This window comes from Monoraphidium neglectum (assembly GCF_000611645.1).
Source record: "Monoraphidium neglectum strain SAG 48.87 unplaced genomic scaffold scaffold01088, whole genome shotgun sequence".
Lineage (NCBI taxonomy): Eukaryota > Viridiplantae > Chlorophyta > Chlorophyceae > Sphaeropleales > Selenastraceae > Monoraphidium > Monoraphidium neglectum.
In genome coordinates this window covers 1-16,898 of record NW_014012540.1, presented here as the reverse complement: position 1 = coordinate 16,898, position 16,898 = coordinate 1, and the positions used below count along the sequence as shown (strand labels likewise).

The window sequence follows — 16,898 nt, the reverse complement described above, 5'->3', positions numbered from 1 at the left end:
TTTTCACGCCAGAGGATGGCATTGTGCTTGCCAGCATGCAGGAGCGGCTTGATAGGGCGATTGTGGCGTCCCTGCTGCAGCGCAAGCAGCAGGACATACGCAGCTTCTTCCAGCCGGTGGGGCAGCCGGCGAGGCAGCCTACCGCCCCTCTGGCCCATTGAGCTGATTTTGGTAAATAAACTTGCTTGGTATGTGGCTGCTGGCATACAGTGCAAAGCAGCCTTCAAATGCTAAGATTTGTGACGTCCCCCGCCACAGCGAACCAGCAGCTACCAGATTTCCCTATTCGCGATAGCGAACAAACCGGCTATAGTGAACATGCCGCCGACCCCCAATGGGTTCACTGTAGCGAGGGAAGACTGTACTCTGAACCAAAGGGTAGGGGAACGTACAGCCGTCTATAATCCTTAGCACTACGGAGACACTGATGAGACAGAGCAACGGGCTGTGCGGCTGGGGGCACTCAAGCTCCCTGAGCTTGCGAGGCAGCGCAGAAGAACAGTTCCGCGCTCACGGGATGCCATGCAAGACTTGACTTGTCCCCAGCGGTCGGGCCGGACGCGAGAGGGAAGCCAGCATTTGACCTTGGCCCTGCCAAGCAGACGGACACAGTACAGTAGGGGAGGGTTCACGCTGCATCCTGAAACAGCCGGAGGTACAGTTGGTGGGACACCAGCTGCCTGCCAATTGCGGCTGGCCCAGCAGCACCCTGGCTTGGCTGCTAGCTAGTGAGGTGTTGCCGCAGCTACGCCATTGGCGCACCTCCTTTTGCCCACTCTTTGGGTGCGCAACACTAGCACACACAGCATGCGCAGCAGAACTGCCTGCTATGATAACGTGCTATACGCTGGCAATTCAGGCTTCAAAGCGCTGCAGATTTTAGCAGGATCTCAAAGAAGATTTATGCAGCACGATCTCCGCTAGTACGTTCAGATCACCAACTCAGTTGGAAATATAGTTGCAAAAGCTCAGCAGGTGGCTATGATATGGTGTCAGCCGCCCTTGACCGCGCCATTCGCCGCGCCCTGGCCCTCGAGCGCACGCTGCAGCGCAAGCCAGATGCAGCAGCCACGCTGTGCGCGGTGAACGCTGCCATTGAAGACATCCAGGCGGCCGCACTCGAGGACTCCTCCAGCCTGCTGCCGGAGCCGCTGGTCAAGGGACTCATGCATCTGCTCACAAGCGGCACGGCGGCGCAGGCGGCATTTGCCGCCACCACGCTCTGGTGGACGATCCCGGCAGGGTCTGAGCCCTTGATAAACGACTCAAGGCTGCAGCAGGTGCGCGGAGGCAACCACCTTGAGCAGTGCAGTCGCAGTATTGAGTGGGTGGTGGCCATGAGTTTGCGTGGCAGGGGCTCAGGCGTGACACACCGCGCCTGGCTCATACGCAGCTCGCGGTTCCGTGCCTCGCACACTGCCCCCGCAGCTCGCCACCTGGCCGGGACTGACCGAAGCCCTGGTGGCCGCCGCGCGGCGCCACCCCGGCCCTGTCGCCATTGATGGCCTCTTGCCGCTGGAGGTCCTCGCCCCATGCCTCTTGAACCACTTCTGCAACACGGCGGCCGGGCGGCGCGCCGTCCTGTCCGTCGGCGGCGCGGGCGACGGGGGCGACGCCGTGGGGCTGCTGCTCGACCTAATGGGGCGCGCGTCGTGGCGCGCCAACCTGCACGGTGACAGAGTCATGATCCTCCACACCCTCAACCGGCTCGCCATGGACAGTCCTGCGGCGTGCGCCCGCATGAGCCGCGACGAGGCCGCCGTCGAGGCGGCCGCGTCGGGGCTCAGTGCAGCTGTCGCAGCCGAAAGCTTCCCGCACGAGGCCATCTTGTTGATGGGATTTGTGGCGGGGTGCTTTGAGCCTGATGGGGCGGACGAGCCCGCGGCAAGCCCGGCGATGGCGGCAGCAGGGCCGGCGGCCGCTGCCGCGGCAGGGGCCGCAGCGCAGCCATTGCGGGCCGCCATGGATGCCCTCCCGAGCTTTGTGGCGGGCGCAGTGAAGCTGCTGGCCGACCCGGTTGATGCGGCTGAAGCGGTGACGTTTGGAGTCCATTACCTGTCCCGCCTGACGACGTGCTCTGCGGTCAAGGAGCGCGCAGCAGGTTGGCGCCCTGCCGTGATGACGCAGGCTGCCCCTGGGAGTCGCGTCGCGGTTCCTGGCGATGAGCGCCTGCCGTCCAGCCAGCCTAGTCGGGGTGTCGGCAGTGCTTGAAGCTCAGCACATGTACAGCGGGCTACAACTTGCACAACGCCCCCTCCCCTCCCCTTCCTGCACCCAACCCCACCACCCACACAGACCTGCTGGTGAAATCCGGCGGCGTGCAGCAGCTGTGCCGCTTCCTGCTGTCAACAACCGTTGAGGACGGGTGCTTGGCTGTTGAACGGCTGCAAGCAGTGGTGGTCTTGCACAACCTGGCATCCACGCGGGCGCAACCCCAGGCGGCGCTGACCGCCACGCCAGCCCTTCTGGCCGCCATCGGGCGCCCGGGGGTCGCAGGGACCAACTTTGGGCGCGAGGCCGTCGCAGCACTCGGTTGCCTCTGCACCCTCGGCAGTGAGAGCCGTGCAGTGCTCACGCGGCTGCTTGCGGGCTCCGCAGCTGCGCAGAGGGGCCTCTCGGAGCACCTGCGCGTTGACGATGACAGCGAGGCGGAGATCGCTGCCAGCTGTCACTGCGGAGCGAATGAGCGTCACTTTCCCATCAGGTTCACCTCCACCGTCCGCGCCGCCGGCCTCATTAGAGATCTGCTGCTGGACCCCTCGATTGATATCGAGCACGCGCGCGCCATCTCCGCCGCGGTGCTGCCCGCGGCCGCGGCAGCCACTCATCGCTTCCTTGATGCGCTGCTGGCCGCCGCCGCCGGCCACCCCCGCGGCATCCGTGCCACGGCATGGCCGCCCCAGCTTGCCGATGCTGTGGAGGCGGCGTGCATTCACTTCGGCGACCCTGACGCAGCTGCTGCTTTGATGTTGGACGCCGCGCCAGGGCTTGGGCTGGCTCTGGGGCGGCTCATTGTAGCCCTCGAGTCGAAACCGGCTGAGTGGTGGGCTTCTTATGGAGACCGTGAGGTTTCAGCGCGCCGCGTGCTGGGCAGCCCAACGGCGGTTGTGGGGCGGATCTTCGCGCTGCTGCAGGAGGATGAGCGGGGGAGGCGGCGGCGACATCATCATCAGCAGCAGGAGCGGCAGCAGGAGCGGCAGCAGGAGCGGCAGCAGGAGCGGCAGCAGGAGCGGCAACAGGAGCGGCAGCAGGAGCGGCAGCAGGAGCGGCAGCAGGAGCGGCAGCAGGAGCGGCAGCAGGAGCGGCAGCAGGAGCAGCAGCAGCAGCAAGAGCAGCAGCAGGAGCGGCAGCAGGAGCAGCAGCGACAGGAGCAGCAGCAGCAGCAGCAAGAGCAGCAGCAGCAGCAGGCACAGCAGCAGGAGCAGCAGCAGAGGGAGCAGCAGAGAGAGCAGGAGCGGGTGCTGCAGCCGCTGTTGCCAACCGCCACCCCACCAGCCCCCGCTGCATGCGCCGGCTGCGGCGCGGTCGAGGCGGCTGACAGCAGCGGCGTGCGGCTGCGGCTGTGCCGTGGCTGCCGGCAGGTGCGCTACTGCGGCGAGGAGTGCATGAGGCGGCACTGGGCCAGCCACCGCCCTGCCTGCAAAGCGGCTCAGGCGCCGAATGCCTCATCACCGCATGGCACAGGGGTCCAGGCTATCTAGCACGAGTAATCTTGAGGTCATCTGTAATGTGATGCGATCATGCCCGTGGTGTGTTCCATGCTCAGCCAACCCTCAGAACCAAACCTCAAAATATGCAATGGTGACACAGGCAGCATGTGCACGTGATGATGTCGTGACAATATGACGCAGCAAATGCGTTGTGGGACGTTGCTAAGGAAAACATCGCAGACCGTCAAAGTTGAATGGCATGAAAGTCATCGTGCTGCATGTTTGAGCCTGTCTGACAAACCTCTACTTTCATCAACGGCTGGGGTGGCTCACAGCGGTTTTGTGCTTAGCGTACTGGAGGCAGTGTTGGGGGCAGATTGGCAAGCAGTGAGGGTCCGGCAGGGGCACAAGCTCTCCAAACTTGTGCGATAGCGCAGAAGAACAGTTGTGCGCTCCCGCGATGGCCTGCAAGACATGATAACTCCGCAGCGGCTCGTCCGGACCCGAGCGGCGAGCCAGCATTTGACCCTTGGCCCCAACAAGCAGATGGACACGAAAGTGGAGGGGTCACGCTGCATTTCAGAACAGCCGGAGGTGCATCTGGTGGGCCATTACCTGCACGCCAGTTAGGGCTTGACGAGCAGCACCCCGACCTTGTCTATTGGCCACCTAGCTGCTGCAGAAGCTACGCCTTTGGCGCCCCTCCTTTTGGACGGTCGAGACCAGCACACACAGCATGCACAGCAGCACTGCTTCTAATGATGACGTGCCGCAACCCAACAACGTTCAGTTGGTATGGTAAGTGCTGCAGATTTCGTTGAGGTCTCTGAGTCTGATTGTACCGGTATACGTGCGAAGGTTTTGCAGCACAACTTCCGGCAACTGCAGGACGCGCAGATCACGATCCCGATTATTATAGTTCGCAAGATCTCAGCAGGTTGCGAAATATGGTTTCAACCGCCCTCGACCGCGCCATCCGCCGCGCCCTGGCCCTCGAGCCCCTGCTGCAGCGCAAGCCAAACACACCAGGTACGCTCCGTGAGGTGCGCGCTGCCATCGGGGACATGAAGGCTGCGGCTACGGCTGACCCCTCGAGCCAGCTGCCAGAGCTGCTACTCCAGAGAATGTTGCATCTGCTATCGAGCGGCACCGCGACGCGTGCGGCGTTGGCCGCCGACGTCCTCTGGAGGGTGCTGTTTGCAGCACCCGAGTCCTCGGTAGAAGGCCTCAGGCTGCCCCAGGTTCGCAGTGCGCGGAGCTAACCGCATCGAACAGTGCAGCAGCAGCGCGGTGGGGTTGGGGGTCGTTGGACTGCATGGCCGGGACTTGAGGCGCGACACAGTGCCCCTGGCTCCCCCTCACGCGGCACATGGTTTCCTTGTGTCGCCCCTACCCCCGCAGCTCGCCACCTGGCCGGGGCTGACCGAAGCCCTGGTGGCCGCCGCGCGGCGCCACCCCGGCCCTGTCGTCTGCGACCCCCTCCTGCCGCTTGACATAACTGTCCCAGGCCTCCTCCACCACTTCTGCAAAGAGGAGGCCGGGCGGCGCGCCATCCTGTCGGTCGGTGGCGCGGGCGACGGCGGCGACGCCGTGAGGCTGCTGCTCGACCTCGTGGCGCACACGTACGCCAGACGCCCGTCTTGGCGTTCCGCGCGGCTGGACGGTGATAAGATCGCACTCCTCCACACCCTCGACATGCTCGCCCTGGACAGTCCGGCGGTGCGCGAACGGATGGGCAGCGACAAGGCGGCCGTCGCCGCGGCCGCGTCGGGGCTCATCGCAGCCGCCACGCGCACAGATTTTTCGAATGAGGCCGTCCTTTTGACGACGTTCATCACAGCATGCTTCCGCTCTGACGCGGCAGAAGAACTCGCGGCAAGCCCGGCAGGGCCGGCGACCGCTGCTGCGGCGGGGGCCACGGGGCAGCCGCTGCAGGCCGCGGTGGACGCCCTCCCCAGCATTGTGGCGGGCGTGGTTCATCTGCTGGCTTCAACGAGGGCGGACCGGCCGGTGTTCGAACTCCACGTCCTTGCCACCCTCATGGTCTGCTCTGCAGTCAAGGAGCGCGCAGCAGGTGGGTGCCCTGCCATGGCCCCTTAGAAGTGCACCCGGTTTCAAGCGATGAGTTCCTTCGGTCGGCCTGGTCGGGAAGTCGGCAGTGCTTGGAGGTCACCTGCCCGGGCCGATCAGAATCCAATCTCACAAGGGCTGTGGCGGGCACCACGCGACTCAACCTGTGGGCATGAACCTGCATCCCACGCAACGCCCCCTCCCCTTCCGGCTCCCAACCCCACCACCCACACAGACCTGCTGGTAGACGCCGGCGGCGTGCAGCAGCTGTGCCGCTTCCTGCTGTCAACCACCGATGAGGTCGGGGGCTGCGCTGTCCAACGGCGTCAAGCAGTGATGATCTTGCACAGCCTGGCATCCACGTCGGTGCGACCCCAGGCGGCGCTGACCGCCACGCCAGCCCTTCTGGCGGCCATCGGGCGCCCTGGGGTCGCGGGGACCAAATTTGGGCGTGAGGCCGTCGCAGCCCTCGGGTGCCTCTGCACCCTCGGCAGTGAGAGCCGGGCGGTGCTCACGCGCCTGCTGGCGGGCTCTGCAGCTGCGCGGAGGGGCCTCTTGGAGCACCTGCACGCGACCGATCAGCCTGACAGCGGCCCTGTGCACGCTGCCAGCTGCCACCACTTCCTAGGAGCCAGCCACCTGCATGAGCATCAATTTGTTGGCGAATTTACATCCGCCGTACACGCAGCCGCCCTTATTCGTGATCTGCTGCTGGATCCCGCGATCGATGCCGATCACGCGCGCGCCATCTCCACCTCGCTGCTGCCCGCGGCCGCGGCAGCCACGCAGCGCTTCCTCAACGCGCTGCTGGCCGCCACCGCTGACCAACCCAGCGACTGCGTTCGAGCTGCATTGTGGGCCCCCCACCTTGCTGATGCTGTGGAGGCAGCGTGCATTCACTCGGGCGACCCTGTCGCAGCTGCTACTGTGTTGTCCGACGCAGCCCCAGGGCATGGGCCGGCCCTGAGCCAGCTCTTGGTCGCCCTCGACTCATCACCGGAAGAAGGCTGGGCTTCTTTTGGAGACCGTGAGATCCAAGCGCGCCGCGTGCTGGGCAGCCCAAAGGCGGTCGCTGGCCGCCTCTTTGAGCTGCTGCAGGATGTCGAGCGGAGAAGGGGGCGGTGGCAGCAGCACCAGCAGCAGCAGGTGCAGGAGGACAAGCCGGAGCCGCAGCAGCATGAGCACGAGCAGAAGCAGCAGCAGCATGAGCACGTGCAGGATCAGCAGCAGCAGCAGGATCAGCAGCAGCAAGAGCAGGAAAAGCAGCAGCAACATGAGCAGCAGCAGGAGCAGCAGCCGCCGTTGCCAGCCGCTGCCCCACCTGCATCAGCTGTGTGCTCCGGCTGCGGTGCGGTCGGGGCGGCTGACAGCAGCGGCATGCGGCTGCGGCTCTGCCGCGGCTGCCGGCAGGTGCGCTACTGCAGCGAGGAGTGCATGAGGCTGCACTGGGCTAGCCACCGCCCTGCCTGCAAGGCGGCACAGGCGTTGGCTGCCTCATGACCGCATGGCGCAGGAGTCCAGGGGATCTAGAATGAGGAATTTCATCGTCATCTGTATGCACTCATACCCATGGGGTGTTTTTGGTGCTCAACCAACCCTCACATCAAAGCCATATGCGATGGTGGCATGCGAGGCACGTGCATGTGATGATGACAATGTGGCACAACAATTGTGTTGTGAGACGTTTCCAAGCACAATGTCTTGAGACTATCACAGTGCAATAGAATAGAAGTCAATCGACTGCATGGTTGAGCCTTTGTGACAAATCGTTCCTCCAAAAGCTAGGGGGGTGTACAGCCGTTTGTCTGTAGCACAATGGAGGCATTTTTGGGGCAGAGCGGGGAGCTGTGTGGCCGGGGGGTGCACATGGTCTCTGAGCTTGCAGGTAGCGCTGAAGAAGAGCTGCGTGCTCTCGGTATGCCCTGCAAGGCGATTTTTGTCCCCAGCCGTCTGGCCAGACTTGAGAGGGAAGCCAGCATTTGACCCTTGGCCCTGACAAGCAGATGGTCACAAAAGTGGAGGGGTCACGCTGCAAACAGAAACAGCGGAATGTGCAGCTGCGTGGTGGGACATCGCCTGCCCACCATTTGCAGCTGGCCGAGCAGCACCCCGCCCTTGGCTGCTGGCCGCCTAGCTGCTGCGGCGCCTGCGCCTTTGGCGTCCCTCCTTCTGAGCTATTCTTTGAACGGTCCAGGCCAGCACGCGCAGCACGCACAGCACCACCGCCAGTTGTGATAACGTGCCATAAGCAGACAGTTCCCGAATTTTGAAGGCTGCAGATAATTTTGGGATCTCAATGCGTAGACGTGCGAAGGTTTTGCAGCACAACTCCCGGCAACCGCAGTACGGCCAGATCACCATTCCGGATCATATAGTCTGCAACAGCTCAGCAAGTGGCCATAATATGGTGTCATCCGCCCTCGACCGTGCAGTCCGCCGCGCCCTGGCCCTCAAGCGCATGCTGCAGCGCAAGCCAGATGCAGCAGCCACGCTCTGCGAGGTGGCTGCTGCCATCGCAGACATCCAAGCGGCCGCACTCGAGGACTCCTCAAGCCTGCTGTCGGAGCCGCTGGTCCAGGGATTAATGCAACTGCTCTCAAGCGGCACTGCGGCGCAGGCGGCATTTGCCACCGCCGTCCTCTGGTGGACTCTCCTGGCACCACCCGTGTCCTCGATTGACGACTTCAGGATGCCCCAGGCGCGCGGAGCCAACCACCTCAAACAGTGCAGTAGCAGTGTTGTGAGGGTGGTGGCCATTGGCTCACATGATCGGTACTGAGGCGTGACGCACGCCGCAACTGGCTCTCTCACACACAACACGCAATTCCGTGTGTCGCCCTTGTCCCCAAACCCCCCCTCCAGCTCGCCACCTGGCCGGGGCTGATTGAAGCCCTGGTGGCCGCCGCGCGGCGCCACCCAGGCCCTGTCAGCTCTGGTGGCTTCCTGCCGCTCGACATCATTGTCCCAGGCCTCCTCAGTCGTTTCTGCCAGGCCGAGGCCGGGCTGCGCGCCGTCCTATCTGTCGGCGGCGCGGGCGATGGCGGCGACGCCGTTGGCCTGCTGCTCAAGACCTTGACACGCGCGTATGCGGGAAGCCCATCTTGGCGTGCCACGGTGTTTGGTGATAGGATTGCAATCCTCCATGCCCTCGATCGCCTCGCCCTGGACAGCCCGGCGGTGTACGCCCGCATGGGCCGCGACAAGGCGGCCGTCGCCGCAGTCGCTTCGGCGCTCAGCGCAGCTGCTGCACCCACAAAATTGTCCGACGAGGCAGTCCTTTTGACAACGCTCATCGTGGCATGCTTTTCCGGTGTGGCAGGTCAGCCGCAGCAGGCCGCCGTGGACGCTCTCCCGAGCATTGTGGCGGGCGTACTGCATCTGCTGGCTTCCCCGAGGGCCGACTGGGCGGTGTTCGAAGTCCACGTATTAGCCTGCCTGATGGCCTGCTCTGCCGTCACGGAGCGCGCAGCAGGTGGGCGCATTTGCTGACACATCGCGACCTGTCCCTTCCAATCGCATCGGGGCTCCAAGCAACGAGTCCTTCAGTCTAGCTAGCGTTGTTGGGGTGTGGGCAGTGCTCCAAGCTCACCTGCTCAGCTACTCCTGAGCCGATCAGGCCCGCTGTAACAAGGTTCGTGGCGGGCACCACGTGATTCAACACAACAACATGTACCTGCACCCCACGCAACGCCCGCTTCTGTTCCGGCTCCATACCCACCCACACACCCGCAGACCTGCTAGTGAAGGCCGGCGGTTTGCAGCATCTGTGTCGCTTCCTGCTGTCCACCACAGATGAGGACAGGGACTGCGCTTCTGTACGACTCCAAACACTCACCGTCTTGCACAGCCTGGCATCCACGTCGGTGCATGCCCAGGCATCGCTGACCGCTACGCCAGCCCTTCTGGCCGCCATCGGGCGCCCTGGGGTCGCGGGGACAAAATTTGGGCGTGAGGCCGTCGCCACGCTGGGATGCCTCTGCACCCTTGGCAGTGGGAGCCGTGCGCAGCTCACGTGGCTGCTGGCGGGCTCCGCAGCTGCGCAGAGGGGCCTCTTGGAGCACCTGCACGCGACCGATCAGCCTGACAGTGCCCCCGAACACGCTGCCAGCTGTCACCAATTCGTAGGAGCCAGCCACCTGCATGAGCACCAATTTGTTGGCGAATCTACATCCGCCGTACACGCAGCCGCCCTTATTCGTGATCTGCTGCTGGATCCGTCGATCAATGTCGACCACGCGCGCATCATCTCCACTGCGGTGCTGCCCGCGGCCGCGGCAGCCACGCAGCGCTCCCTCAACGTGCTGCTGCCCGCCGCCGCGGCCGACCCCAGCGGCCGCGTTTGCACCGCATCGTGGCCGCCTCAGCTTGCCGATGCCGTGGAGGCGGCGTGCGCCCATTTGGGCGACCCTGTCAAAGCTGCTGGTTTGGTGTTGGACGCCACGCCAGGGCTTGGGCTGGCTCTGGGGCGGCTCTATGTTGCCCTCGAGTCAGAACCAGGTGAACGGTGGGCCTCTCATGGAGACCGCGAGAGCAAAGCGCGCCGCGTGCTGGGCAGCCCCAAGGCGGTTGCTGGCCGGCTCTTCGAGATGCTGCAGGAGGTCGAGCGGGGGCGGCGGCGGCAGCAGCAGGAGCAGGAGCAGCAACAGGAGCAGCAGCAGCAGCAGCAGCAGGAGCAGGAGGACAAGCAGCAGCAGCAGCAGCATGAGCACGAGCAGAAGCAGGAGCAGGATCAGCAGCAGCAGGAGCAGGAAAAGCAGCAGCAACAGGAGCAGCAGCAGGAGCAGCAGCCGCCGTTGCCAGCCGCTGCCCCACCAGCACCAGCTGCATGCTCCGGCTGCGGTGCGGTCAAGGCGGCTGGCAGCAGCGGCGTGCGGCTGCGGCTGTGCCGCGGCTGCCGGCAGGTGCGCTACTGTGGCGAGGAGTGCATGAGGCGGCACTGGCCTGAACACCGCTGTGCCTGCAAAGCGGCACAGGCGTCGAAAGCCTCATGACCGCATGGCGCAGGAGTCCAGAGGATCTAGCACGAGTAATCTTGAGGTCATTTATGCAATCTTACCTGTGGGTTGGTTTGGGCGCCCAACCAATAGCTTTATGCAATGATGACACAGGCAGCATGTGCGCGTGATGAGGACATGACAATGTGACACAGCAAATGAGTCATGAGACGTTTCCAAGCACAATGTCTAAGGCCGTCAAAGATCAATATTGTAGGAGGAATTGGACTGCATGTTTGAGCCTTTGAGAAAAACTGTACCTCCGAGCTAGGGTTGTGCATAGCCCTTTTTCCTTAGCACAATGGAGGTACGGATGAGACAGGGCGATGAGCTGTGCGGCAAGAGGCATTCAAACTCCCTGAGCTTGCGCGGGAGCGCAGAAGAACAGTTGCGCGCTCCCGCAATGCCCTGCAAGACATCAATTCTCCCCTGCGGTTGGGCCAGACTCGAACAGGGAGCCAGCACATGACCCTAGGCCCTGCTAAGCAGACGGCCACGAGTTGAGGGTTTCAGTTGCATCCTGAAACAGCCGAAGGTGCAGCTGGTGGGACATCACCTGCCTGCCAGTTGCGGCTGGCCGAGCACAGCACGAGCAGCACCCCGACTTGGCTGCTACCGGTAGCTAGTGAGCTGCTGCAGCAGTTACGCCCCTCCCCGCCATGCTTTGGGTGCTGAACACCAGCACAAACAGCACGTGCAGCAGCACTGTCTGCTACCATAACCTGCTAAAATCTGAGCTGCGAAACGCTGCAGATTCATCAGGATCCTAACGAAGACTATGCAGCACGATCTCCGCCGACCAGTACGCTCAGATCACCACTCCAATCAAACAATATAGTTGCAGAACCTCGGCAGGTGGCGACGATGTGGTGTCAGCCGCCCTCGACCGCGCCATCCGCCGCGCCTTGGCCGTCCAGCGCGTGCTGCAGCGCAAGCCAAATGCAGCAGCTACGTTTCGTGCGATGGACGCTGCCATTGCAGACATCCAAGCTGCGGCTGTGGCTGACCCCTCGAGCCCGCTGCCGGAGCCGCTGGTCGAGGGTTTGATGTATATGCTGTTGAGCGGCACAGCGAGGCCGGCGGCGTTTGCCGCCACAGCCCTTCGCTGGACCCTGCCACGACCATCCTCCTCTGGCAACGGCTCAAGGCTGCTACAGGCGCGCGGAGCCAACCAGCTTGCACAGAGCATCAGCAGTGTTGTGCGGGTGGCGGCCATTGGGTCACATGGTCGGGGCTGAGGCGTCGACACGCGGCAAACGATCCCTTGTGTCGCCACTGCCCTGACAGCTCGCCACCTGGCCAGGACTGATTGAAGCCCTGGTGTCCGCCGCGCGGCGCCACCCCAGCCCGGTGGGCGCTGGTGGCCTCGTGCCGCTGGAGGCCAACGTCTCATGCCTCCTGAACCACTTCTGCAACGCGGCGGCTGGCCGGCGCGCCGTCCTGTCTATCGGCGGCGCGTGCGACGGCGGAGACGCCGTGGGGCTGCTGCTCGACCTTTTGGCGCGCGCGTTTGCGGGCGGCCCCCCTGGGTGCGACACGCTGAGTGGTGACAGAATGCCTATCCTTCATGCCCTCAACCACCTCGCGCTGGACAGCCCGGCCGCACGCGCCCGCATGCGCCGCGACAAGGCGGCCGTCGAGGCGGCCGTGTCGGGGCTCAGCGCGGCTGCCGCAGACCCAAGCTTGCCGGACGAGGCCGCCTTGCTGATGGGATTTGTGGCGGGGTGCTTCGCTCCTGATGGGGAGGAAGGGCCCGCGGCACGCCCGGTGGTGCCGGCGGTGGGGCCGGCGGCCGCTGCTTCGGCAGGGGTCGTGGCGCAGCCACTGCAGGCCGCCGTCGACGCCCTCCCAAGCATTGTGGCGGGCATGGTGCAGCTGCTGGCTTCCCAGAGGGGCGAATTCGTGACGTACGCAGTCCATGTCCTCTTCTCCCTGGTGTCCTGCTCTGCGGTCAAGGAGCGCGTAGCAGGTTGGCGCCCTGCTGTCATGATGCCGGCTGCGCCTTGGACTCGCGTCGCGATTCCAGGCAACGACTGTTTGCAGTACAGTCAGCCTGTTTGGAGTGTCGACAGTGCTTGACAGCTCACCTGCCCCGCTGCTCTTGAGCCGATCGGGCTCAGTATTTGTTAAGACATGGCTAGCACCACTCAACAGACTCCGCACCTTGGAAAGCACCTGCTCACTGTTCAACGCCCCCTCCTCGTCCTCCCCCAACCCCACTACACACAAAGAACTGCTGGTGCAGGCCGGCGGCCTTCAGTACCTGTGCCGCTTCCTGCTGTCCAATACCAATGAGGACAGGGACTGCGTTGTCGAACGGCTCCAAACACTCGCCATCTTGCACAGCCTGGCGTCCACGTCCGTGCGACCCCAGGCGGCGCTGACCGCCACGCCAGCCCTTCTGGCCGCCATCGGGCGCCCCGGGGTCGCGGGCACCGACTTTGGGCGCGAGGCCGTCGCAGCACTCGGTTGCCTCTGCACCCTCGGCAGTGAGAGCCGTGCGCAGCTCACGCGGCTGCTGGCGGGCTCTGCAGCGGCGCAGAGGGGCCTCTTGGAGCACCTGCGCACCGACGACCAACCTGCAAGCGGCCCGAGAGTCGCCGTCAGCTGCCAGTGCGGAGCTAACGAGCGTCACTTCCCCTTCAGGTTCATATCCTCCGTCCGCGCGGCAGGCCTCGTTCGCGATTTGCTGCTGGATCCCTCGATTGATGCCGATCACGCGCGTGCCATCTCCACCACGGTGCTGCCCGCGGCCGCGGCAGCCACGCAGCGCTTCCTCGACGCGCTGCTGGCCGCCACTGCCGACCACCCCGGCAGCATTCCTGCCACAGCATGGCCGCCTCAGCTTGCCGATGCCGTAGAGGCGGCGTGCATCCAATTGGGCGACCCCGTCGCAGCTGCTACTTTGTTTTCCGACGCCGCGCCAGGGCTTGGGCCGGGCCTGGGACGCCTCTTGGTCACCCTCGACCCAGCACCGGAAGGAGGGTGGGCCTTCTCGCAAGACCGCGAGAGCAAAGCGCGCCGCGTGCTGGGCAACCCAGAGGCGGTCGCTGGGCATATCTTTGACCTGCTGCAAGAGGTTGAGCGGCGGCGGCGGCGGCAGCAGCAGGAGCAGCAGCAGCAGGAGCAGCAGCAGCAGGAGCAGCAGCAGCAGGAGCAGAAACAGCAGCAGCAGGAGCAGCAGCAGGAGCCGGAGCAGCAGCTTGAGCAGCAGCAGGAGCAGGAGCCGCAGCATGAGCAGCAGCAGGAGCTGGAGCAGCAGCATGAGCAGCAGCGGCGGCGGCAGCAGCAGCAGCAGCAGCAAGAGCAGCAGCGGCAGGTGCTGCAGCCGCCGTTGCCGGCCGCCACCCCACCAGAACCGGCTGCATGCGCCAGCTGCGGTGCGGTCGAGCTGGCTGGCAGCGGCGGCGTGCGGCTGCGGCTGTGCCGCGGCTGCCGGCAGGTGCGCTACTGCGGCGAGGAGTGCATGAGGCTGCACTGGGCCAGCCACCGCCCTGCCTGCAAGGCGGCTCAGGGAGTGGCTGCCTCGGCAAAGGGTGGTGGATGAGCTGGGCGCGAGAGGAATACTCGCATCAGCTTCCTCGCTGTTTGAACGCATGCATTCTTTCCGACATTGTTCAGTGGACCTTCTGACAAATCCTCACGTAATTCTGACAGGTGGTGTAACACAGCAAGACAGGTGTAAGGATTTGAGTCACCAAGGTGCATAGATCAAGCGATGATGATGACAGATACTCATGCTGATGTGTGGAAGGATTGGGGTGAATGGAGGTTTTGGCAGGGGTGTTTGGCATTGTTGCTTGATTTTGGGCCTGGATTGACAACTTCAGTTGCAAAACAACCTGAAGGCGCGGATCGTTGCTGAAGCAGGGCATTATAGGATGGCACAACCCTGGGGGAAGGCTGAAACAGTCGAGGGAACAATCAAAGGCTGCCTGAAGGTCAAGCCGCAGCCCTGCGTGAGCATGAGCGAGCCCCGCCGTAGCAGCCAGCGCTGGGTGCGGGTGAATGGAAGGCGGCGGCGCCAGTCTGCCTGCGCAATCTCAGCGCGCAAACACAAACAGGCCGTGATCCCGCAATTATTGGAGTGAATTCGTGCACGAAGATGGCGTAGGCAGCTTGCCTGTCGCTTTGAAAAGGGGCGACCAATCGTAGTTTCATGCCAGACGGTGGGCGCCGGGCAGCGCCCAACCGCCGCAGAGGCGCCCCCCACCTGTGCAAGCGCCGCGCACGCGGCCCCCGCAAGCTACAGCGCGGCTGCCGGCCCCTCGCCATCGCCGCCACTGGTGGCGGCGCTGCCCACCAAGCCCGGCCGCAGGGCGGCAAGCACCTCAAGTGCTGCCCTCAGCCCCGCGTCCAGCGCGCCCTCAAAGTACCCCACCCACCGCGCCGCCGCCTCGCTCCCAGCAAAGTGCACGCCGCCGGCGGCCCGGCCGGCCGCGGCCGCGCCCGCGCGCGAGAGCAGGCCCGGCGGCGTGAGGCCGCCGAAGCAGCCGCCGCTGAAGCGCTCCGACATCCATTCTTTCACCACAAACAGCTCCGGCTCGGCCGCTTCTGGCGCCCCAAAGTATTCCGCATACTGGCCGAGCACCGCCGCCCGCTGCCGCCCCTCTGGCAGCGCCGTGAACGCGCGCGCGTCCGCGCCCGTGACCAGCCCCACGAGCGCGGGCCGCCCGCCGTAGTCCCCCGGGAACAGGTTCGCCACCGGCCCGCACTCCTCGAGCCGCCTGCCGCCCGCGCCGCCGCGCGCGCGGCGCGGCGGCCGGCGCGGCGCGTCCCTCACAACCTCGTCGTCCGCGCCGCCGGCACCACCGCCTGTGCTGCTGTCCGCCTCTTCGCCTTCGAGCGCCCAGAAGCGCTGCGGGTATATGGCCAGCACCTTGGCCACGCAGCCCATGACCATTGACTCCGCCAGCAGCCGGTGGTCCTCAGGCAGCTGCGGGTCAAACGCGACCTGCTTCCACACGGGAGGCGGCATGGCCACAACGACGCGGCGGGCCGTCAGGCTGAAAGGCTTGCCGCTGCCCTCGACGGTCCCTGCAACAGTGTACACACCTGGTTCGTCGCTGCCACATTCAATGTGATTCTGAGCGGCGGCGGAGTTGTAAGCTGAATGGGCGACGGACTCCACAATATGTGACAGCCGCACCTCCCCGCCGCCCGCGCCCGCGACCGCCGCCGCGAGCCCGGCGGCCATCTGCTGCGCGCCGCCGGCCAGCCGCCACTGCTGCGCGCCGCCGTCGCCGTCGCCGAGCGCGCGGAGGCCGCCGGCGGCCCTTATGTACTTTAGCAGGAAGAGGAAGGACGGCTGGCGGGGGTCTGCTGCCAGCACCGTCTGGACGAAGAGCAGCATCTCCCGCAGAGCACCCGGGCTGCGGCACATGGACTCGAGCTGCGTCTTGCTGCGGGTGTGCAGAGGTCGGGGATGGGGTGCGGGTGGGTTGGGGGGTGAGAAGAAGGGGAATTGGGGAGGTGCGCGGCGCACGTTGCGGACCGGGGCGCAGGGCATGCATGGTGTGCCGACGGGGGCAGCGTGCCGTCGCATGTGAGGGGCGCTGCGGCGGATGCCCAGCTGCTTGCTGAGCTGCAGCGGGGCGTTGCTCATGCGAACCCAGCCTGCTGCGCCCTGGCCAGTGGCGCTACCAAGCGAGCGCCCACCCTGTAGCCGGTGGGTCCCGCAGGCTTTGAGCCTCCCCCGTCGCTTGTTGATTGCAGCGCTGCTGCCTACAGCCCCTACTCTCCACCTCTCGCCCACAAACCCACCAGTCGACGGCGTCCCACTCGCGCGCCGCGGCGCCCCAGTGGGGCCCCTCCATCTCCGCCGACGCCGCCAGCTCGTCGAGCGTCCTCGTGACGTCATCCACCTCTGCAGCTTCCTCGTCACTCAGCGGTATGGCGCAGCCGGAGCTGAGGGACTCGCTTGTGACTGCGGCTTGCGGCTTCTTCGCACCTATGGTGGCGGCGGCTGCAGCAGCGGCCAAAATCTCTTCAGGGAATAATCCCACAGAATTTGAGGAGGCCTCGGGGCTGGGGTGGGAGGTGGCAGGCCACCAGGGCTGGCGCTTGAGGGAGAGGCCGAGCTCCTGAATGAGGGCGAGGGTGAGGGTCTGCGTGGGTCCGACCCACTGGCCGCCCACATCGTAGGCGTCTCCATTGAAGGGGATGCTGGGGGGTGGATTGGGGC

General features: G+C 65.0%; 3 protein-coding genes across 3 annotated transcripts; 2 read left to right on the top strand and 1 right to left on the bottom strand.

The window, feature by feature from the left end:
• Nucleotides 1–986: 986 nt before the first annotated feature.
• MNEG_6610 (hypothetical protein) lies at nt 987–3,701 on the top strand (the record flags this gene model as incomplete). The annotated part of the gene is made up of 3 exons (XM_014044918.1): nt 987–1,280; nt 1,429–2,101; nt 2,296–3,701. The coding sequence occupies 3 exons, from the start codon at nt 987–989 to the stop codon at nt 3,699–3,701; spliced, it is 2,373 nt and encodes a 790-aa protein (XP_013900372.1).
• A 6,605-nt stretch (nt 3,702–10,306) lies between these two features.
• MNEG_6609 (hypothetical protein) lies at nt 10,307–14,261 on the top strand (the record flags this gene model as incomplete). The annotated part of the gene is made up of 4 exons (XM_014044917.1): nt 10,307–10,621; nt 11,632–11,748; nt 12,002–12,683; nt 12,946–14,261. The coding sequence occupies 4 exons, from the start codon at nt 10,307–10,309 to the stop codon at nt 14,259–14,261; spliced, it is 2,430 nt and encodes an 809-aa protein (XP_013900371.1).
• A 699-nt stretch (nt 14,262–14,960) lies between these two features.
• MNEG_6608 (putative flavin-containing monoamine oxidase A) lies at nt 14,961–16,530 on the bottom strand (the record flags this gene model as incomplete). The annotated part of the gene is made up of 2 exons (XM_014044916.1): nt 14,961–16,116; nt 16,478–16,530. 2 exons carry the CDS (start codon nt 16,528–16,530, stop codon nt 14,961–14,963), a joined length of 1,209 nt encoding a protein of 402 aa, XP_013900370.1.
• Nucleotides 16,531–16,898: the final 368 nt, after the last annotated feature.